We start from the raw sequence: 23,781 nt of genomic DNA on the forward strand, positions 1-23,781 counted from the left end.
TTAGTGAGAGAGTGAAGGAGAGCCAATCAGAGAGAGAAAGAGTGTCTGTGTGTGAGAGAGAGGTAGGAAGAGCCAGGCCAGGGATCAAACCTGCAACCTCATGGTTCCTAGTCAGATCTGTTTCCCCTGCACCACGATGGGAACTCCCTAGGGGTTTTTTGGTTTTGTTTTGTTTTTATTGTAGTTGATCTACAAAGCTATGTTAATTTCTACTGTAGAGCAAAGTGATTCAGTTATACATATATATATATACATATATATTCTTTTTGTTTGTTTGTTTTTTCGGGCCACACCCAAGGCACATGGAAGTTCCCAGGCTAGGGGTCTAATCGGAGTTGCAGCTGCCGGGCTACACCACAGCAATGCAGGATCCTCAACGCACTGAGCGAGGCCAGGGATCGATCCCTTAACCTCCTGGTTCCTAGTCGGATTCGCTAACCACTGAGCCAGGACACAAACTCCTATACGTATATATTCTTTTTCCTCCTCCCTTCCTCCCTTTCTTTCTTTTGATTTTTTATGGCCATACATATGGCATAAGGAAGTTCCCAAATCAGGGGTTGAATAGGAGCTGCAGCTGCTGGCCTAAGAAGAGCCACAGCACCACCAGATCGGAGCCACACCTGCAACCTACACTGCAACTTTGGGCAATGCTGGATCCTTACCTCACTGAACAAGCCCAGGGATCGAACCGTATCCTCAGGGAGACTATGTCAGGTTCTTTTTTTTTTTTTTTTTTTTTGTCTTTTTGCCTTTTCCAGGGCTGCTCCCGTGGCATATTGAGGTTCCCAGGCTAGGGGTCGAATTGGAGCTACAGCCACAGGCCCACACCAGAGCCACAGCAACTCGGGATCCGAGCCACACCTGCAACCTACACCACAGCTCACGGCAATGCCGGATCCTTAACCCACTGAGCAAGGCCAGGGATCGAACCAGCAACCTCATGGTTCCTAGTCAGATTCGTTAATCACTGCGTCACAATGGGAACTCCAGGTTCTTAACACACAATGGGAACTCCTACGTTCTTTTTTAAAATATTATTTTCCAGGGAGTTCCCATTGTGGCTCAGTGGGTCACAAACCTGGCTAGTATGCATAAGGATGCTGGTTCGATCCCCGGTCTCGTAAGTGGGTTAAGGGTCCAGCGTTGCCTTAAGCTGTGGTATAGGTCACAGATGCGGCTCGGACAATGTGTGGCATTGCAGTGATTGTCACTGTGGTGTAGGCCAGCAGCTGCAGCTCAGATTCAACCCCTAGCCTGGGAACATCCATGTGCTACATGTGCAGCCCTAAAAAAAAAAAAAAAAAAGCCAAAAAAACCCAACCTTTTCCATTATGGTCTATCATAGGATGTTCCCTTCCTGATGGTAACCCACATGTGAGGGACATTTGACTTCTTTGGGCTTCCCAGCATCCTCCTAGGTTGGAGAATCCCAACTGCTTTACAAAATAGAACTCCCAGCTTCCCTTACAAGCTAGATGGTGACCTGGGAGCTACCCAACAGAAACACCCATCCCAGATTTTGGAAATGAGAGATACAGAGCAGAGGGCAGTGTGTAGAATCCCTCCTGGGGACAGGTGGGGGGCAGTGGCAGCAGGAGGAGCAGTATCCAGTGGCCCACGGATCCACCTGAAGATGCTATGAGGTCCAAAATCCTTTTGATAAATTCCTTTTCTGCTTCAATGAGCTGAAGTTGCTTTCTGTTGCTTGCGAAAGCTCTGACTGCTACCCCACGTGGTCAGAGCACTAACAGAGTCACGTGATCACAGTGGCATGACCACGGCCCCATGTCCTCACGGCCCCATCATAGCCAGGAGGCCCCACACTGTCAGATGCCTTGTAGATGCTCAGGAATAAGTTTGCCTGTGTTTTTCATGCCAGCATCCTGCCACTGGCGCCAGAGCCCACCGGGAGAACATGGACCTGATACAAGGCTGTCCTCCCAGAGGGACATAGGGACCACACCTTGCTGCTGGGCCCAGAGCCTCCTCAAGTCTTTCCTGAGCACAGCTTTTTCAGGATCTCACCCAATCTCTCTCGGAGGTGCCTCTCGTAGATGCCTTTCTGGCCTGTCTCTAGACCTGGGGACCTCACACACACACATACACACACACACACACTTTTTCAGCAAATGAAAACAAATCCCCATGCTTTTCACTGGTCACAAATGTGATGCCTGGCTCTTTGGGGAGCTTCCAGGCCCCCACTTGAGACCTTCCCAGCCCAGCAATGTGAAGGGCAAGGCCTTGTACTCCCAGCAGAGACTCAAGCTCTTGCACACTAAGCCGAGGCTTTAGGAGCTGCTGGCTCAGGCTGACCTGGTTTTCACCAAGGTCCTTCCAGGGGTGAAGTTTTATGACTCAGAACTTTCTTGGCAAACTCTGTCTGCAGCAGCATCTCGAGAAGCAAGGAGGGTCAGTAGGCCTAGCAGACCCCAACAGGCCTGCCTCTGACCTTGAACAGAGGCCCTATGTGGGGGTGTCCTGGGTCAGATCCCTCCTCTAAAATATTTGCGGTTCAGGGAACCTTTCCGTGGGAATGGGTGACCCTCCAGATGGTGAGAGAGGAAAGTGGGGATTGGAGTCTGACTTTCCGGCCTTCCATCTGTCCTCGTGCAGCAGACCCACTGTCCTCAGCCTCCAGTTCCCACGGGCAGATGCCTTTTCCCAGCTGGCCAGCCCTCAAGCCTGTGAACTGGTGGCTCGGCCGGTCACCATGTGACCCGGGCCAGATGGTGCTCATCAAATCAGCCGTCATGGTGCCATGTCAGGCACCAGCCTCACTCGCATCCACGTGCGTCACAAGTAGGGCCCCAAAGGCGTGGCACCCAGCGTCTGTCCCCATCCTGCCTTCCCAGCAGCCCCCGGGCTCCACACCCCCACACCAGTGCCGTCAGCGCAGCACCCACCTGTGTCCCCAAACTTCCCCCAGAGGGAGGCCTCTCTGTGTTCTTGCTGCAAAGATGAATATTCCAGCACCCAGCAGGCTGTGGGGGCTTAATAAAGGTTAATCATCATTATTGTAGTTCTCAGAACTGTTTCTAGAATATCCGGGGGGTGGGGGTGGGGGGGCAGGCAGGAAGCTTTTTGTAGCAGATTCAAAAGGCAACTGTTAGAAGGAGAGACCTTCCAGAAGAATCGCCAGAAAGAGAGACCCTGTCTGAACACCTGAAGCCTGGTTACAGGTGAGTGGGGAGGCAGGCAGATTCCAGGAGGTCCTGGCAGAATTGGCCTCAGAAACAGAGCCCCCCTAGAGGGGCAGCCTAGGCCTTCAGGTGAGACCGTGCAGGTGGCTCACCCACCCCAACTCTCCCAGACCAGAAACCTGCTCCCAGGGAGGAATTGCCAGGGGCTGGTCTAGAGCCAAGCAGGAGGAAACAAAGGCCCGACCCTGGGACCATTTGAAGTCCCCACTTCTATCTGGGACTCCTGTATCCTCTGCTCCAGCATCAGTGCAGCATCCATGCAGCTCTTTGCATGCCAAGCACTTGACATGCGTCATCTCATTAGCCCACAGGGTGGGCAGTGCTATTGGCTGTGATTCAGATGGTCGAATGGAGGCAGGAGGCATCCTCCAGGTAGGGAGAGCTGAGATTTGGACCCAGCCAGTCTGACTGCAGCGCTCAGGGCAGGACAGCTACTCTCTGCAAACAGACCAGGCCCTGGGCAGACCAGGCCCTGCTGAGCTGATGCTGGCTGGGACAGGCTGAAAGCTGAAAGCTCAAGCTTCAGAAGGGTCCTAAAAATGAAGCCATACTTCCAGCCCCCACCCTCCCTTGCCAGCATGGAGGAGAGTGACAAAGGCCAGTCCCTCCCAGAGAGTTTCAGTAACCACAAGTAGCCGCAGGGCCGGATGTGTCTACTTCCCTGGCCCTTGTGACACAGAGAGGATTGATGGACACTGATTGCCGTGGTCTCGGGATCTGCTAGGGAGTCCAAGTTGGCATGTGGGGCCCTCAGGCCACTGCTGGGAAGCCTGTGGTGTCAGAGGCTGGGCCAGAGGGGAGTGCAATGGGGCGCATGCAGAGAGAGAAGGGGCAGCCTGGAAGGACACAGGCTGGACGAAACACAGGGGACAGCATCCAGGCAGGGGGGTGAGGCCGCAGCTGGGTCTTAGCCACTAGGCTGCGCGGAGGCAGGGAGCCTGGGCAACTGACATCCTGGCGTCAGGGCAGGTGGTGTCAGAACCCACATCCGATGCCCCTACTGGCAGGCAGAGTTCATTCATTCATTCACTCCATTATTTAATATTTACTGAGCACCTGCAAGGTGCCAGGCACCACTCTGGGCTTTAGAATGCCAGTGTGAATCAGAGAGACATGGAGTTTCCTGGTGGCTCAGCGGGTTAAGGATCCAACGTTGTCACTGATGTGGCTCAGGTCACTGCTGTGGCATGAGTTTGATCCTTGAACCCAGGAACTTCACATGCCACGGGCCAGCCAAAAAAAGAAGCAAAAAGACATGGGCTGTGCCCTTTTTGAGCCTCCTATTGGAGAAGGAGGACAGAGAAGGGCTCCCTGGCATGGCCATCAAGTCCCATGACGTTTCCCCATGGGGAAGCCTGTCCCTCAGTCTCACTCGCTCCCTGCCCCCTGATGAAGCCTTGGACTGGCCCCGCCCGTGGGGCCCACAGCCTTGGCTCCTTCAGTGCCTACAACTGGCCACTCTGCCCGTTTAAGTCAAGGTTCCCTCCTCCAAGGGGCCTGCACTGAGTGAGTCGGCGGGGAGGGCAAAGGTCAGGAGATTGGGTATGACTTGGAGTGTGTACACGCCCCCACCAGGCTACTGCCACTCTGGGTTCCCAGCCCAACCCTTATCAGCAGGTCCCCCCCCCCACAGTCCTCACTGGCTAAGTGACCCGGGCAAGTCGCTCCTCCTCTGTGTCTACGACCTCGAGAGATGGGGAAATCCGAGTCCTGCACCAGCCAGGGGCTCTGGAACCGCCTAGGTCTGCCCTCGGACCCCCTTCCTGCCACCCCACGCCCTGGGCCACCCCATCCTCATACAACCTCTGGGGCTGGAGCCTGGGACACAAACAGGGAGGCCAGGATGGCTGGCAAGACACTGCAGGGGAGAGGTAGGAGCTAAGAGGCGCACAGGGCGGGGTCCACAGCGCCAGCTCAGAAAACTTCGAAGGGTGGCTTCCAGGTCACGTGGCTTGGAAACTGGATGCGGGAAAACGGGACGGGGGTGGTGACAGAGAGAGGGTGCGATCCACCTCCGGTTTCCCCGACACCGACACCGTATCTCCTGTTGAGCCAGCAGAGGTAGAGTGAGCAAGAAACGCGAGCTGTAACAGGACACTGGTGGGGAAGGACATGGAGAGGTGAAACGGGGTGGGGTGGGGGGGTGCACGATCGTGTGTGTGCGTGTGTGCGCACACCTGTCCCGAAAGTCTCTGTACATCTGGTTTTGTGTGTCTGTGTGTCCAGGTCCGTGGTGTGTCTGTAGGTCTGCGTGTGTGTGTGTGTGTGTGTGTGTGTGTGTGTGTGTGTGTCTGCGTGTACAAGAGTCTTGGGTGTTTATGTGGACATCTTCACTTGTTTGTCTGTGTTTTGTGTTTCCATATGTTCCTATGTGTGGTTGTGTTAGTGAGTCTATGCATGCTTGTCTGTTGGCATTTCTCTGTCTGGATATGTTTCTGTATGTCTTCAGGGGTCCGTGTGTGGTTTTTTATTTTTGTTTTTGTTTTTTTTGATCAATCTGTGACCGACACCACAGCTCACGGCAACACTGGATCCCCAAGCCAGTGATCAAGACCAGGGATCGAACCCACATCCTCCTGGATACAAGTTGGATTCGTTTCCGCTGCACCACAACAGGAACTCCCTGTTTGCGTGTGCTTCTGCATGTGTGAGACTGTGGCTGGGGCTGGCTGACCCCCGTTATGCTCTCCCCCACCTCACTAGGGCCAGACCACTGCTGCAGCCCAGCCCCTGCGGGCAAGTCTCTGATTTGGTAACTTACCCCTAAGGCTGGCTGGGGGCCATGGACCAGCAAGCCCCACCCGTAGTCTGGGTCCTGAATCTGCTGGGTCTGCAGTTGAAATACTGCATGTCCCCTCGTCCCTCCTCCAATGCTGGGGCCAGCTGGAGCCGCCCACACCCCACATGCAGCCCCTGCCAGGCCGTGGACAGCCCCCAACCTGCTGCTCAAGACTGCTGGGTACAGCCAGGCCCCGGGGCAGGCAGAGCTGTTCCACAGGCTCCCACTAAGGGGCAGGGGTGGAGGTGGGGGGAAGGGACACCAGTGGCTGGACTGCTGAGTCTGTCCCTCTGCAGGTTGGGCTGGGCTGCAAGGTGCAGGGCCATCCCTAGCCTGGGGCTGCTGCTACCTTTCTGTCCTTTGAGCAGCTCATGCACCCTCTCTGGGTCCAGTTTCCTCATTTATAAAATAAGGGACTGGGGCTAGCAGGTGTACGGTTGTATAGTTGCTCACTGCACAAGAGCACTGGCCCTGGTGGAGGTGACAGAGGGCTCTGAGAGGCAGCCCAGATTCTGCCTTACAGGCTGAAGGCCCTGGTCCTAGGCTACACGACCTGGAGAAAGGGAGGCTTTTTTCTTCCCATAAGATTTTTGCTCTTTAGGTCCTGTGCTCATGTGTGCTGTGCTGTCCCCTAGAGGGTGCACTAAGGCCCCAGCCTTTGGGACCAATCCCGCCCCAACCCCCGGCAGTGTCACTGTCCCGGGATCCATCCATCGTGGATCCTCCTTCATCCTTCTCTGGACTGAGATCTCTGCAACTCTTCCTCCCCAGCTAACCTCTCCTCTCGGTTTTTTTGTTTTCTTTTCTTTTCTTTTCTTTTCTTTTTCTTTTTAGGGCCACACCCGAGGCATATGGAGGTTCCCAGGCTAGGGATTGAATCAGAGCTATAGCTGCTAGCTTTCACCAGAGCCACAGCAACTCCAGATCTGAGCCACTTCTGTGAACTACAACACAGCTCACAGCAACGCCGGATCCTTTAACCCACTGAGCGAGGCCAGGGATCAAACCCACAACCTCATCGTTCCTATTCATATGTGTTTCTGCTGCGCCAAGAAGGGAACTCCGCCTCTCGGGTTTGTTTGTTTGTTTGTTTATTTATTTATTTATTTATTTTAGGGCAGCACCTGTAGCATATAGCAGTTCCCAAGCTAGTGGTCCTATCAGAGCTGCAGCTCTTGGCCTACACCACAGCAACGCCAGATCCGAGCCACATCTGCGACCTATACCACAAGCTCATGGCAATGCTAGATCCTTAACCCATTGAGGGGACCAGGGATTGAACCCATGTTCTCATGGATCCTAGTCGGGTTTGTTACCTCTGAGCCACGAACTCCCTCCCCTTTCCTTTAAACCATCCAGTACGGGACCCAGAAGCGCCCAGATGTCCTGCTATGATCTCCTGCCCCATTTTATAGACCCACCTCCTGCCCACCTCTGCCTCCCTACTCTGGCCGCCTGTCCTTCCCTGGGGCCTCCTCCTTTCTGCACTTGACCGACGACAGGCCGTAGGAGACCCCTTCACAAGAGAGGAAACTGAGTCTTCTTTTTTTTTTTTTTTTTTTTTTGCCTTTTGTCTTTTTAGGGCCGCACTTGCGGCATATGGAGGTTCCCAGGCTAGGGGTCAAATCTGAGCTGTAGCTGCTGGCCTACACCACGGCCACAGCAACACCAGATCTGAGCTGTGTCTTTGACCTACACCACAGCTCACGGCAACGCTGGATCCTTAACCCACTGATTGAGGCTGGGGGGTCGAACCTGCAACCTCATGGTTCCTGGGCGGATTTGTTTCCACTGCGCCATGATGCAAACTCCGGAAACTGAGTTTTGAGAGCAAAGTGCCTTATCTGTAGCATAATGGTGAATCCAGCCAGGCCTCCCTGACTCCAGACCTGGCCGGATCCAGCCCTGCACCCCCACCCCACCCTCACCCTTCACTTCCAGCTGCCTCTGATGCTGCTGACACACTGCTCGGCCTCATTGCTCTTTATTTCATTAGGAAAGTAACCTGGGAGGCCCCCGGGGTTATGTGGGAATAGGGACAGTCACCAGCTCCTGTCCTCTGGGGTCGGCAAACCTGTGGGAACAGAGATGAGGCCTGAGGGGCTCCGTGATCTGTGCATCAACCCCCCACACCCCTGCCCTGAGACGCCCTCATCTCCCACTCCTGACACTGGGGGCCTGGAGTCCCCGGGGCAGGGCTGGCCAGACCCAGGGCTTTGGATATGGGGCTGTCCTGTAATGGTCACCTCTGCATGGGAGCAGCTGTGGGCTGGGGTCCCCCGTCCCTTACCCAGGTCTCAGGCTCAGTTGGGTGCAGTGAAGCGGCTGCCGTGGCTGCTGTGAGGTGAGGCTCGGTAGAGGGGATCGGCCGAGATCAGGGATCTAAAGGTAGGAGGGGGGTGCGGGTGAGGGAGGGGTGGGAGCAGCGAGCCGGGAACCTTCTCTTCTGCCTGCCCCTGCCCGCGGGGCCAGCGCTCCGCCAAGCCACAAATAGCCTTTGCCTGCCAACTCCGGGCCATTGTTGGTATAAATATAATTTTGGAGGAATTGAATGGAGCAGAAAGGAATCAGAGTGAGGCAGAACCACAGTCATTCAGCTTTGTCCCCCCAACACCCCACCGCCAACAGCCTGGCAGGGAGCAGGTGGGAGCAATGGGGGGGGACGCACGGGGAGCAGCTATGCAGAGGGAGGGGTCTCTGAGAGAAAAACGGCCTCTCAGAGGGACAGCAGGAGGAAAAAGGACTGGATGCAGCAAAGGACTGAGTGGGGGGCGTGTTACCTGCCCACATGGGGGTGCAAGCGCCGCAGGCTCTCCGTGGGGCTGGGCACAGCTTCTGTGCAGGTGACCGGCTGGTTGAGGGCACGGCTGCCGGGCTTCTGGGGCTGGATGCCACCTCGAGTCCAGCCTTCTCGATCTAGACACTTGGGGATGTTCTCGAAGTATCTGTGGCACAGGGAGAGTTTGGGGGGGTGAGCTGGCCTCTGTACACCAAGGCAGCCCGTCTGTCTTTCTCCAGCAGGAATCTTGGCTCCAGCGGAGCACAAACGGCCCAGATCTTCCAGCCTCCTTGCCTTTGCCCACGCTGTTCCCTCTGCCAGGCCCTCCCAAAGGCCCTGTCCACTCAAGCTTACCCTGGACACCTGCCCTAGCTCTGCCCTGAGCTGGACACCCCAACTTTGCATCGCCCCTGATGCTTATTTTTTTTAGGGCCACACCTGCAGCATATGGAAGTACCAGGCTAGGGGTCGAATCAGAGCTGCAGCTGCCAGTCAACACCACAGCCCCAGCAATGCCAGATCCAAGCTGCATCTGCGACCAATGCTGCACCCTGAGGCCACGCCAGATCCTTAACCCACTGAGCGAGGGCAGGGATCAAAGCCGCATCCTCATGGATACCAGTTGGGTTCTTAACCTGCTGAGCCACAATGGGAACTTCTGTGCCGCTCCTGATGCTGAGACAGTGCTTTGGAGTGTAGGGACTTTCAAGAGCTGCCTCCCTCTCTGGCCTGTGAACATCTAAGGGGCTGGGAGAGGATGGGGGCAGGCACTGAGCGAGGCCAGGGGTCGAACCCACATCCTGCCTCATACATTTCTCTCTAGGCATTCAAATTTTCTTCTATTTTGCCAGTTTTCACAGAGTGCTGGGCCAGGTTCTGAAGGTGCCAAAATGAGTAAGATGTGGGCCCAGCCCTTGAGCTTACAAAGAGGGGGTGCAGGTAGGTACAAGAGAAAACCAGTGATCTCAACCTCTGGGGCTCTGGGCACACCAGAAGGAACAGGGTGCCTGACGCTTGGCCAGAGCTGGGGACACCAGACAGGTGGGTGGGAAGGACCCAGCAGAGATGTGTGTGGGCCTGAGGGTCTGCCAGGGTCACAGGAGTAGGGCATGTGCCTAAGGAGGGGCACGGACACAGGTGTCCCCCAGTGTGCCGGAGGGAGGCTCTGCCCCTCCCCTCCCCCATGTGGGAACTGGAGCAGCCACATGCGTCAAGGATCTGCCGTGAGGCTCAGGCACCACTGCTCCCCTCTGAGCTTCAGGGTCTCTATCCAAAACAGGGGGCGTTTATCTCCAAGGATCAGAGGGGTGGGGAGAGCACCCTGGGCGGTGGAGGAGCTTGGTGGGCAGTGTGGACACGGATGACATGTGCTTACACGCCGATGACAGATGCCACGAGGTGGGAGTGCTTTTGCCTAGAAATTACACCCCCTTTATCCAACTCCTGCAATGTCCTCCTCACTCAGTCCTGGCCCAGGTGGCCTCCCCTGTGGCTCTAGGGCCACTTCCTCCTGGAAGCCCTCCCTGATGCCCTGGACACTCACTCCTTGCCAAGCACTCAGAAGACAGAGCTTCCCTTCTGAGGGCACATGGAACCCATCTGTCACGGACTGGATGCAGTGTCTTAGACGCCCTATTGCTCCACCTAGACCCCGCTATGCCCCCTTATTCCTCCCTGTACTGCATCTCCAGGAAGCTGCCCTTGCAGGTTGTTGGGGCCTGCTTTGCCTGAGCAAGTAGGTACCTGGGTTTTCATATTGCTCTTGGGGACAGTCCTTAACCAAGGACTGATGGATAATGCTGTATGAATCCCACAGCTCTCTGGCTCTTTGGCTGGGATCTTTTTTTTTTTTCTTGCCAAACCCGCAGCATATGGAAGTTCCCAGGCCTGAGATGGAATCTGAGCTGCAGCTGTGACCTACGCCATAGCTGCAACAATACTGGATTCTTCTTCGGGGGGTGTGTGTCTTTTTAAGGCTGCAGGTGCAGCATATGGAAGTTCCTAGGCTAGGGGTCTAATAGGAGCTACCGCTGCTGGCCTACACCACAGCCACAGCAACGCAGGAGCCAAGCTGTATCTACAACTTATACCACAGCTCACGGCAACGCCAGATCCTTAACCCACTGAGCGAGGCCAGGGGTCGAACCCACAGCCTTGTGGATACTTGTTGGATTCATTACCGCGGAGCCGCAATGGGAACTTCAACATGAGTCTTAACCTCTTGCGCCAGCCCGGGGGACCAAATTGGTGCCTCCAGAGACAAGTCAGATCATTAACCCACTGAGCCACAGCAGAACTCCTGGGATCATTCTGAGTTGGGTATTTTGCACTGTTTTCTAGAGTCTCCCCTTGGGATAGCTGGTTTAATAACACGCTCTCGTTGGCTGCCATCCCTTCGCCATCCCACTTCCCCGCTCCCTGATACCCTGACACCCTCAATAAAGGGCTCGCACCCAACTCCCTGGCTCAGGGTCTGCTTCTGGGGGACCCACGTTAATCTAGTGTTGATCCTCTTCGCTCGTTACTGTGAGCTCATTGTTGTCCCAACCTCAGTCTCCCTGTCTGTAAAATGGGTACCAGCTTCAGAGCCCCAGACGTGGGTAGGGAAGGGGGACTCACCCTTGGTTGTAGGTGGTCAGGTAGCGATTATCCAGCTCAGGGTCATAGGGGCTCCGGACGTAGCTGGGGTTGTTCAGGCTGAACCCTGTGGGCTCCTGGACGAGAGGGATAGAGAGGGGTCTTGTCAGGTCAGGAGGGGGTGGGGATTTGGTGGTGGGGGGTGTTGCTGGGAACCTCAGGCCTTACCTTGTTCCCCACAGTCTCCCGGCCAAGCAGGGCCACGTTTGTCTGTTGCACCCGCTTCGGGGGCTGGAACTGTCGGTGGCTCATGCTGCTGGGTTCTGGGCCACTGGGTGGGGGCACCTGCAAGGGACAGAGCCACAAGGGAGGTGGCCAGGTGGCCAGGGTGAGGCAGCAGGATGGAAAGAGGGCAGGCAGAGGCACGTGCAGCCCCAGAACGGCCTCCCCCTCCAGCCCAACAGGGATCCAAGTCACTGTTTTGAACCCCCCATCACTTTTCAGCCCCTAAGCTTTGCTCCCTCCACCCAGGGGTCTTTCTTCCACATCACCAAATATCCTGATTGAATCTTCCCATCCTGCAATGCCCGGATCAAGTGCCACCAGGTCCAAGAAACCTCCCTGTCTCTCCCCCTCTCTGAGGGAGCCCCCAGGCCACTCACTCTGGGGTTCAGAGTCCTCTCATTCCCTCGGCTGAAGCCCGTCTCCCGCTCAGAGCCTCTGGCCATCACAGGCAGGAACTCACTCCCCTAAAGCAACAGGGAAGCCCCTGGCACCAGAGCACGGCTGCCCCTGGCTCTCCAGCACCCTCCTGATGCCCCACAGGAGGACCTCAGCCTGTGGGACAGGCATCCCGCCCTCCCACCCGGGCAACTCTGGCTCAGCTTACGTGAGGGTGGGTCACGGGGGTAAAGTCCGATTTGGTGACACTCCGGCTGGGGAGGAGGACCTGGAAAGAGGCCACAGAGGGGCATCAGGCCCACAGAGGCAGCTGCTCCTTTGTCTGAGCGCAGAGGAGGGCTCAGCACAAATGCGGGTAATTGGACCAACCGAGGAAAGGGGAGAGTTTGGGAAGAAGGGAGGGGAGGGCAATAGGCTGACTGGGCTCCAGCAGGCCAGGGTCCCTGTTGGAACGCTGAGTGACCTTGGCTATGCTGCTTTTCCACTTTGGACCTCAGCCTTCTCATCCCTAAAATGGGCAAGTTGGAGCAAAGGGGTGGTTTTCACCCAAGCTTTCATCTTGGGTTTGAACAAAGTTTTCTGCAGCTCAAACATGTATTTTTTTTAAGCTAGAAATCCCCAGACTGGAGGGCTGCAATCATCTTGAGGTTCTAGTGCGGCCCAGCCTGACTTACTGGGTCCCCAGGAGGGCCTGGGAAGGCGGCTGGAAGACGATGGGGTTCTTGTTGGACTCTTCCGTGAAACCAGTCTCCTCCCTGGCCCCGATGATTTCTTCTGCAAGAGATCTGCAAAAGACACCCCCCTGTGCTGGTGGAAGACCAGCTGGCCCCACCCACGCGGCCACCAGCAGCTCAATGTCCCAAGTAGGTGGGGAGGGAGCCAGCTCCAAGGATCTGGAGGTCTGAGCCACCAGCACCCTGGGCACCAGGAGGAGCCCAGAGACCAGGGCAGAAAGCAAGACAGGTGAGCAGAAGGCAGGGCAGGGGCCGGCAGGGGCCGGCAGGCTCGGGCAGCCCTCCTAAGCCAGCAGGTTGTCCTTTGGAGATCGGCAGCCTAAAGCACAGAAGTCAGCCCAAGGAAGACGTTTCTCCAAGCTGCCTGTATGTCCTTTTGTCCGCTGGTGCCTTTTCGTCCTGGGCCAGCTCTGGGGTCCTGAGGTCTCTTGCCGGGGCCGGGGGTAGGGAGGCATAGTGGAAAGAGGCCTGAGCTTTGTGTGACCCGCGCCTGCCTACCTGGCTGGTTTGAAGGCTCCTTGAGATACTTGGAATTATACTCGGAAGTCATGAAGCGGGGGCCCTGGAACACAGACGGTGGAGCAATGGGATGCGCCAGGCAGACCAGGGTCAGAAGGCGGTGGGGGCGGCGCTGGCCCTTGGGGCACCTGTGCTCTGAGCAGACCCATATGGTATGTTCTGAGATGGGAGGGCCAGGCAACACCGCCCCAAAGCCCCCGAGCCCGCACACAGATCTCTCTCTGATCAGGTAGATCAGAAATTCCACAGAGAGATGGAGTTCCCGTTGTGGCGCCGTGGTTAACAAATCCGACTAGAAACCACGAGGTTGCGGGTTCGGTCCCTAGCCTTGCTCAGTGGGTTAAGGATCCAGCGTTGCTGTGAGCTGTGGTGTAGGTCACAGACATGGCTCAGATCCTACGTTGCTGTGGCTCTGGTGTAGGCCATCAGCTACAGCTCTGATTGACCCCTAGCCTGGGAACCTCCACATGCTGTGGGTGTGGCCCTAAAAAGACAAAAAAAAAAAAAAAAAGAAAAGAAAAGAAATTCCACTGAGAGCGCACAATGCCCCTGTGTCAATGAAAACTAAGTCACATCCATGTATATATACATATGACTGGGTCACTTTGCTGTACAGCAGAAATTGGCAGAACATTGTAAATCACCTCTAATAAGATTTTTTTTTTAATAAAATAAAAAGGGAGTCCCCACTGTGGCACAGCGGAAATAAAACTGACTAGTATCCATGAGGACACAGGTTCAGTCCCTGGCCTCGTTCAGTGGGTTAAGGATCTGGTGTTGCCATGAGCTGCAGTGTAGGTCGCAGACACAGCTTGGATCTGCCATTGCTGTGCCTGTGGGATGGGCCAGCAGCTACAGACGATTTGACCCCTGGCCTGGGAACTTCCATATGCCGCGAGTGCGGCCCTAAAAAGAATAAATAAATAAATATAAATGAAGAAGTCACATCCCACACTGAACAACAGGGCCCAGAGTCCCTAGGACCCAGACCAGGAGGGGCCCAAAGAGGGGAGAGAGGCTGATGGAAGGAGATGGGTGCTCACTCCGCAGTGCACCACGTGCGGCTCAGGGCACCTCGGTGCGCTGTAGAGAGAAGGGAGCTAGGGCATTAAATCCTCAGATGCGTGTAAGGAAGCCCCGAAGGACCGCTTTGTTGCTGTCTTGGAAATACCAAATATCAAATCTGTTGCTCTCCCCAGGTTTTGTCTTTTGCTGCCCCGGGCCCACCTTTGGGCTTCTCAGGTGAGCCAGCACAGAACCTGTCTAGAGTTAGGAGAGGAGGAGGTGGGTCTGGTCCCTCTGCCCAGCCCCAGGCCCCGTCGGGGCGCCCACTCACGTGCCGGAAGTTTTCCCACTCCAGCGAGCCCTTGTTCTGCTGCTGGTGGAGCAGGGGCACATCCTTGGGCTCTAGCCCAGTGATGGCCTGGGGCCCATAGTCCTGGGTGTCAAAATGGACCTTCCTGACCTGGGAAGAGGGAGCAGTCAATTACTCTCCAGGTGAGGGGACGGCAGTCACTTCCTGACTCTGATTCTGCCCTTGACCCTGTAGCGTATCTGCACAGCAGCCTGAGGGTCCCTTTACAATGAAGCCAGACCATGTCTCTCCTCTGCTCAGAGCTCTGCAGTCTTCCCATCATACACCAGGGAGGATCCCAGGTCCTTACAGGGGCCCACAAGGACCTCTGCTCCTTGCTTCACTCTAGCCACCTGCCTCCTTGCTCCTGCTGTCCCTCCTCCATTCGATGCTCCAGCCTCAGGGCCTTTGCACTGGCTTCTGCCCTGCCTGGAATGTGCTTCCTTCACACAGATGCATCCGGAGGAACACAGACCTCCCTCACGTTTCTGTCTAATGTCTCCACAGCAAGTTCTCTCCTGATGCGCCTGACTTGCAGGTGCAAACCTTTCACTTCTGCTTCACTCCCTGCCCCTGCCGTTATATTCTTCCCAGCACTTAGCACTTTCAAATATAGAAGAGGTGTCTAGAACATATTGGTTGGATGAATGAATGAATGACAGCATCCGTTCTGGTGGTGTGATGATAAGGATGATGGTCATACGACAACAGAAATGAAGAAGAGGGGGACGGTGATGACAAAAGGGCAGGTGACAATGGCCGTGACGATGGTGAGGTGGGCTTGGAGATGTGGGTGGGATGGTGGCGATTGTGGGGATGGGGTTGGGGTTGGGATGGGGAGGGAGCTGGGCTGGAGGTGGGGGTAAGAGAGCTGATGGTGGTGACAGGAGTGGGGGTGGAAGTGGAGGGGGAGGTGACAAAGGTGTAAAGATGAGTGGATCCCAGCCCACACTCTGGCCCCTCCATGCCCAGTCATCTCAGCCTTGACCAACTCTTGGCAGTGCAGCCCCACCCTCTCGCCAGCCTGTCTAACGTCCAGCCCTTCCTCCCCCCCCAGCCAGAGTTTCCCCTCTCTGCTGGCCCAGGCCCAGTACTGACCTCTTTGGTGGGGGCCACCGTGCTAGGCTTCTCCCGGGAGTAGCCAGAGTTGGTCTGGTGCACGTTCCAGGACAGTGGGTATTTACCATCAGGCACCTCCAGGGGGCGATAACTCTGACTGGTCACAGTCTGGAAATTGTTGCGGACTTGGTCCTGGAGGTGGGACAGAAGCAGGTGCTATTACCCCAGGGCTACCTGTCTTTGTCCTCTGGAGGCTGCAAGGCTTATTTCCAAAACTTCCCACCTCCCTCAAATCTCCCACAGCTGCCTCAGGAGTCTGCTTGCCTTTGGGCGCTAGGCTGAGCCCCACAACCTGAGTTCCCCGGGGCCTCAGACCCCATTCCTGGAGCCTGGAGTGGGTCTGATGAAGTCCGATGGCCCTGAGGGCTCAGGCCCCGGAGGGCGGGGGATGAGCAGGAGTCGGACAGACCGTACCCCATGGCTGGGTTGTCCAGGGCATCGAGACTGGGTTGGTATGAGACCACGGGCCGGTAATTTGATTTGTAGCCTGTGCCTTCGTGACTGCCCACACGGGGCCTGAAATCCTCCCGACCTGCCAGAGGGGAAGCGGGCAGACAGGACTGAGAGTCAGCAGAGTAGGAGAGCAGTGGCCAGGGCTTCCCAGGCAGGGGGCCAACACTCCCCCTCCAGGAGTCTAGGAGGGCACCCCCACTCCTGCCCTGTGTCCCGAGGGTGGCTCCCACAAAGAGGTGCCCTCACCATAGGCTGTGCAGTAGCTGGTGGCGTAGAATTTCAGGGGGTCTGCGCAGCCCCCCGAACTCATCTTCACATACGGGGAGACAACCCCCAGGGGGAGTTTCCCCATCATGACGCTGTGGGGCAGGGCCCCGGGGGGCCTAGGAAGGAAGCACAGGGAGCCCTGTAGGTCGGGCAGCCCAAGGTCCCTGCCTGCCCCAGGAGTGGGCTGCAAGAACACAGAGGAGGTGGCAGAAGCCCACGGGTGGCCCTTCCCCCACGTCTGTCCCCCTCCACCGACACCCACACCCCAAAGTGAAGAACTAGTCATGGTCCACGAGTACCTCATGCACCCTGCGTCCCACCTCACCTTCCCCACACCTTGTCATCACCCGTCCCCCATTTTACAGCTGGGAAACAGGTTCCAAGAGGTGAAGGACACGCTCATAAGAGGTGCAGAGCCAGGATTCAGACCCAGGGTATCTGACTCCTCAGACCCTGGGCTTAACCCCCATGCGACCTCTTCTGGGGACTGAAGGGCCAGACAACCTCCCACCCTGAGAATTCTTGGCTCCCCCCAGCTTGGAAACTCACTCCCAGCCCCAGGCTCCTTGTCCCTCCCTGCGCTCCCTCAGCCTTGCCCGCCTCTCACTAGCAGCTGGCTCGCCTCTCCAGGGGCCCAACCGCAGCTGGCCCCACCCTCACCTGCCCTCCGCAGGGGCTCTGAGCTCGGGCCAGAGGCTGCAAGGAGGCAGGAGCTGCTCCAGAGAAGCCTGAGCCCTCGGGGAGGTGGCCAGGCCAGGAGAAACAGAGCGTCGCCTAGCAACGGGTGCCTAGCAACAGCGTCCCCGCCTCGGAAGCCCTGCTAGGGCCAGGGCCCACTGAGGGGCTGACCTGGCCAGGAGGGGAGGCCAGACGCTGCCCAGGCAAGGTCCTGCCCCCATGGCTCCAGCCCCGGACGTGGCGAGCCTCACCAGGGCCAGGGGGCAAGACCGTCTGAGGGACATGGAATAAGAGAGAATCCCGAACAATCACGGCCATTTATTGAGTACCCACTTCTCACCAGACACTTTACATCTTTTATCTCCAAGCTTCCGAGTAGCTCTTTCAGGTAGCTATTATTATCCCTCTTTGCACATGGGGAAAATGAAGTTTAGACAAGGAAAGTGATGTGACTGGCCGGAGAGCTCACGATCAGAAAATAGCCGAGTTGAGATTCAAACATGGGTGGGTCCAGATTCTGCTCTTAAGCCTCTCGGTAAATTAATGTTTACGTTGTGCGCCTAGGGCCAAAGCTGTGCCAAGCTCTTTTACACACTTTTTCTCGTAGAAGTCCCCCAAACCACACCATGAATTGGGTACTATTATGTAAGGGCCAAGAAAAACCACAGCAGTGACGAGTATGGTTCAAGCCTGATCTGTCACCTTTGATAAGTACTTACCTGCATTTCCTCATCTTCACCAAGGGTCGTAGCTGGACCGGCCTCCTAGGGCTGTTGGAAGATTTAATTAGAATGTGGATTCAACACCTGGCAGATAGTTAAGGATAGGTTTTTATCTGTTGATTGATTGATTGATCTTTTTTAACCCGCCCACGGCATAAGGAAGTTCTCAGGCTAGGGGTAGAATCAGAGCTACAGCTGCTGGCCTACACCACAGCCACAGCCACACCAGGTCTGAGCCAACTCTCGTATACACTACGAGAGAAAGTGTGTAAAAGAGCTTGGCACAGCTTTGGCCCTAGGTGAACAACGTAAACATTAACTTACCAGAGGCTTAAGAGCAGGATCTGGACCCACCCATGTTTGAATCTCACCTCGGCTATTTTCTGATCGTCAGCCAACTCGTGACCTGCCACAGCTCACGGCAACGCTGGATCCCTGACCCACTGAGCAAGGCCAGGGATTGAACCTGCATCCTCATGGATGCTCGTCGGATTTGTTTCTGCTGAGCCATGACGGAAACTCTGAGGCTCAGTTTTTAAAAGCCCTTCTTCTTAGCTTTTTTTTGCAGATAAGAAAGGTGAGGCTCAGGCCTCACAGTTGGCAGAGGCAGAGCCTGGCTTAAAAGGGAGTGAGAGGGAGTGAGAGGGAGTGAGCTGGACTTCCCTGGTGGCCTAGCTGTTAACTGGCATTGTCACTACTGTGGCTCAAGTCACTGCTGTAGCGTGAGTTCAACCCCTGGCCCTGGGAACTTATGTATGCTGTAGGACCTGGCCAAAAATAAACAAACAAACAAACAAAAAACAACAAAAAAAGGAGAGGGCCAAATCCCCAGGCTCTGCCCCTTCCGTGAGGACCCATTTGCCTGACCTTGGCTCTAAGGCTTGGGAATGTTTAACAGTCGGATCTCTGGGGTGGGGGCTGGGCGGTGGGTGGGGGAAGAGTCCTGATTTGCAGCCTTTGTCAATTTCTTTGGTGTAAGTGCTCCCATCATAGCTGCTTTCAAACTACCATCGCACCGTTACTCAAAAGGAATTGAGAAGAGGGCCAGCGGCTCACCACTGGTATTTCTACCCTACCAATACAGATACGGTAGACAGAGGTAACCCCAAGAGCATAAATGGCAGAAAAATGTAAGAACATAATGAGGGAGGTGATGTATTTACTTTTTTTTTTTTTTGTCTCTTTGTTGTTGTTGTTGTTGCTATTTCTTGGGCCGCTCCGGCGGCATATGGAGGTTCCCAGGCTAGGGGTTGAATCGGAGCTGTAGCCACCGGCCTATGCCAGAGCCACAGCAACGCGGGATCCGAGCCGCGTCTGCGACCTACACCACAGCTCACGGCAACGCCGGATCGTTAACCCACTGAGCAAGGGCAGGGACCGAACCCGCAACCTCGTGGTTCCTAGTCGGATTCGTTAACCACTGCACCACGACGGGAACTCCCTGTATTTACTTTGAAGTATTTAGTAGCTTTGTTTTTAATATAATTGATCAAATCGTTAGTTTATAGAACTGAATTTCTAACAATGGCTGCATTCAAAAATCAGCTGATGGGAGTTCCCCGTTGTGGCTCAGTGGTTAACAAATCTGACTAGGAACCATGAGGTTGCGGGTTCGACCCCTGGCCTTGCTCAGTGGGTTAACGATCCGGCGTTGCCGTGAGCTGTGGTGTAGGTTGCAGACGCGGCTCGGATCCCACGTTGCTGTGGCTCTGGCGTAGGCTGGCCGGCTACGGCTCCGATTCAACCCCTAGCCTGGGAACCTCCATATGCCGCAGGGGCGGCCCTAGAAAAGGCAAAACAAACAAATAAACAAATCAGCTGATACATTTCCGGAAGTTTCACCTTTGGCTGTCGGAAGCCCTGTGAGCTGGCTCCAGTGCACCCCTGCTCTTAGCGGGGAGTAAGGAATGAATGAAGGGGAGGCCGAGGGAAAAGAGGCTGCCCTCACCCAGAAGGGGCCCTTGTCCCCTTAGCCTGCCAGGGTGGGGGCTTGTGTCTTACATCTGACCCCACAGAGACGCCCTGGACTCAGAGGTGACCAGGGCCTGGCAGAAGTGTGGCAGGTACCCACCTTCCAGAGGAATGATTCTATTTGGGGATCAGAAGCTGCAAGGACAGAAGTGAATATGCAGTCCAGCCCTCCAGCCAGGAGCTCCCAGTCTAAAGACAGACTCCCCTGAGCACCGCACCCAAAACACAAGATAGGGTACCAGAGGTGGGGGCTCACCCAGGGCAGTAGGAGGGAGAGGCTCTCCTCAAAATGTTTCTAGGGGAATTCCTATTGTGGTTCAGCAGATTAAGAACCTGACTAGTATCCAAGAGGAGGCAGGTTCGATCCCTGGCCTTGCTCAGTGGGTTAAAGGATCTGGCATTGCTGTGAGCTGCAGCATAGGTCACAGTTGTGGCTTGGATCCTGTGTTGCTGTGACTGTGGTATAGGCTGGCAGCTGCAGCTCCAATTCGACCCCTATCCTGAGAACTTCCATATGTTGTGTGTAGCCTTAAAAAAAATTTTTTCCCCTACGGAAGGCATTACAAGAGCTCAGACTCTGAAGCCCGATGGCATGGGCCCCGGTTCTGACACTTAATACCTAAAAGCCTGGGTGCATGTTATTTGTCTCTCTGTTTCCCCTCCTGCAAAACGGGGATAATAACAGTAGCTACCTGTGGGGCTGCAGCTGGCACACTGAGGTACTAAATGCCATCTGAGAGTTAGGGAAAGGTCTTGGCAAAGGATTGGGCTCAAGGGTTAAAAACAGGAACCCCCACATGGCCCCGCCCTCAGGGAGCCCACAGTCTACAGGGGTCTCAGAACGCCCAGTGTGGTGTAGCCAAGAAAGCTCAATTCATGAGCCCATGAGGACGGAGCTCAAAAGCTTCTCTGGGAGTTCCCGTTGTGGTTCAGCAGTAACAAAGCTAATAAGTATCCATGAGGACTCAGGTTCAATCCCCAGCCCCACTCAGTGAGTGAAGGATCTAGCACTGCTGAGAGCTTCAGTGTAGGTCGCAAATGTGGCTCGATCCCACATTGCTGTGGCTGTGGCAGCTACAGGTCTGATTCCACCCCTAGCCTGGGAACTTCCATATGCTGCGGGTAAAGCCCTGAAAAAGACCAAAAAACAATAACCAAAAAAACCCTGCTTCAGCCACTCCCTGGCTGTGCAGCCATGTTGCAGGGTTGCTGGAGGATTTGAAATACCCTTTGCACAGTGTCTAGTAGGCAAAAGGCCTGAACCAGACAGGAGGGAGGGCACTCCAGGTGGAGGCCCAGCGGGGCAAAAGTGGTCCCATGAGGCTGGAGCATAGGATGGAGGGAGGTTGCTGGCTCAGCCAGGGAAGACTGGGGCCAGGTTTTCCTTTATGCAGTTGATGAGGGCCAAATCGGGTGGTGAAAGCCTTGAAATCATCCCTTTACACTGTGAAGGGAGCTCTTGGTGTTGAGCGGATTTGAAAGACTGGGAGGAATTTGGGTGGCCCCCCCCCCGCGGTGTTCCGCCTAGTGGCTCGTGGTTTTTTTGCCATATGGCGACACCACGCGGCCACCACTCAGAACTGCAGGTGATCTACCGGTGCTGCCCTCTCACCTCAGACTGTGGGGCTCCAGGCAGAACATAATGACAGGGCAGAGCTCCTAGATGGCCCCAGTCACAGGCCACCCCTGGATGCTCCAGGACAGAGGGGCCAGCCTGAGCAAGGAGTGCTAGCTAGGACGGGCCCGGAGCCCACAAGGAGCAGAAGCCCACCTGGTGCTGGTCCCAGGGCTTAACTCAATCGCGCCACGACTTTTGGACCTCTCAGCCCGGGGCCCCAGTTTCTCTAACTCCCCATTCTCCCCCTGCCATCCCCTGCCAACCGCTAGGCGACTTTCTGTCTCTATGAATTTGCTGTAGGAACCTCATATAAGAGCAATCAGGGAGGAGTTCCTGTCATGGCGCAGTGGTTAATGAATCCGACTAGGAACCATGAGGTTTCAGGTTTGATCCCTGGCCTCGCTCAGTGGGTTAAGGATCTGGCGTTGCTGTGAGCTGTGGTTAGGTTGCAGACTCGGCTCGGATTCCACGTTGCTGTGGCTCTGGTGTAGGCCGGCAGCTATGGCTCCGATTCGACCCCTGGCCTGGGATCCTCCATGTGCTGCAAGAGCAGCCCAAGAAGTGGCCAAAAAAAAAAAAAAAAAAAAAGGCAATCAGGGAGTTTCCATGTGCCTCAGCAGTTAACGAACCTGACTAGTATCTACGAGGATGTGAGTTCGATCCCTGGCCTCATTCGGTGGGTTGGGAATCCAGCGTTGCTGTGTGCCGTGGGGTAGATCTCAGACGTGGCTTGGATCCCGTGTTGCTGTGGCTGTGGTGTAGACCGGCAGCTGCAGCTCCAATTAGACCCTAGCCTGGGAACTTCCATACGCCACAGGTGCAGCCCTAGAAAGCAAAAAAAAAAAAAAAAAAAAAAAAAACCCCTAAAAACTAAAAAACAATAAAAAGAGCAATCATACCATATTTGTCCTTTTGTGTCAGGTTTATTCCACTTAGCATAATATCCTTAAGGTTCATCTGCTCTGTAGCACGTGTAAGAATTTCCTTCTTTTTTAAGGCTGAATAATAGTCCATTCTATGTATATGCCACCTGTAGTTTATCCACGTGTCTGTAGACGGACATGTGGGTTGTGCCCATCTTCTGATTATTGTGAACAAATACTGCTGGCACATGAGTGTACACATATATTGTTGCATTCCTGCTTTCAATCTTTTAGGGGTGCATACCCAGAAGTAGATTTGCTAAAATTTATTATATTCATACATCTGAAGTCCCTGTACTGGAGGTTGTGGCAGGCACAAAGGGTAGTGCTACCTGGCTTCATGTGGGCCCTGAGGCAAGAGGGTTGCTGGGGGAGGAGAGATGGAATCAATTGTTGCCTCTTTAGGTTAAAGAGGAAGAGGCAGGGGTGTTAATGTCTTGGGCGAGTCAAGGCCACATCTCTGCTCCTTTTGAGTCTCTTCTGGAGCTTGGGTTTGAGGTCCGCCTCTGGCACAAATAGTGCTGTGTGACTTTCCCTCAATTAACCACCCTCTCTGGTCTTGCTGCCTGTGAAAGAAGGAGCTGGGCCCAGAACAGTAAGTTAAGCTTGTTTATTTTTATTTTATTTTTAAAATTTATTTATTTATTTGTCTTTTGAGGGCCACATCTACGGTATATGGAAGTTCCCAGGCTAAGGGTCAAATTGGAGCTGTAGCTGCCTGTACAGTCGGCCCAGTGAGCACAGGGGCTGCAATTATTATGAGTGTAGATTGGGTCCAGCAGCCAGGCCAGAATGACTTTGGTGTTTTTTTTTTTTTTTGCTTTTTTAGGGTTGCACCCATGGCATACGGAGGTTTCCAGGCTAGCGGTCTAATCGGAGCTACAGTTGCTGGCCTACACCACAGCCACAGCAATGCCAGATCTGAGCTGTGTCTGCAACCTACACCACAGCTCATGGCAACGCCAGATCGTTAACCCACTGAGCAAGGCCAGGGATCGAACCTGCAACCTCATGGTTCCTAGTCAGATTCATTTCTGCTGCGCCGCTCCAGACTCTGGATCTCACTATCATTTTGCCCATTTCTAGCTTCTCTGCACTGTGACTTGGGCCTCTAGGAAGGATGGCTGCTTTAGTGGGGCAGGGGAGGTGCCCAGGACATGGACTTAAAACTCCCAGCTTTAAAAAATGCACTGCTAAGTTCCCATCGTGGCTCAGTGGAAACAAATCTGACCAGGATCCGGGAGGACGCAGGTTCAATCCCTGGCCTCCCTCAGTGGGTTAAGGATCTGGCATTGCCATGAGCTGTGAAGTAGGTTGCAGACATGGCTCAGATCTGGCATTGCTATGGTTGTGGTGTAAGTCAGAAGCCACAGCTCCAATTCGACCCCTAGCCTGGGAACC

General features: G+C 55.1%; 1 protein-coding gene across 1 annotated transcript; it reads right to left on the bottom strand.

Moving 5' to 3' along the window:
- PPP1R32 (protein phosphatase 1 regulatory subunit 32) lies at window positions 7,954–16,556 on the bottom strand. Its single transcript, XM_021082930.1, is given in 15 exon segments — window positions 7,954–8,059; window positions 8,276–8,367; window positions 8,766–8,930; window positions 11,384–11,478; window positions 11,570–11,686; window positions 12,004–12,090; window positions 12,231–12,290; window positions 12,697–12,710; window positions 12,713–12,790; window positions 12,793–12,807; window positions 13,255–13,318; window positions 14,612–14,740; window positions 15,728–15,886; window positions 16,168–16,280; window positions 16,448–16,556. Coding segments are annotated over 14 exon segments (1,284 nt in total). The 3' UTR covers window positions 7,954–8,059; window positions 8,276–8,288.

This window comes from Sus scrofa, chromosome 2 (genome assembly GCF_000003025.6).
Source record: "Sus scrofa isolate TJ Tabasco breed Duroc chromosome 2, Sscrofa11.1, whole genome shotgun sequence".
In the NCBI taxonomy this organism is placed as follows: Eukaryota; Metazoa; Chordata; class Mammalia; order Artiodactyla; family Suidae; genus Sus; species Sus scrofa.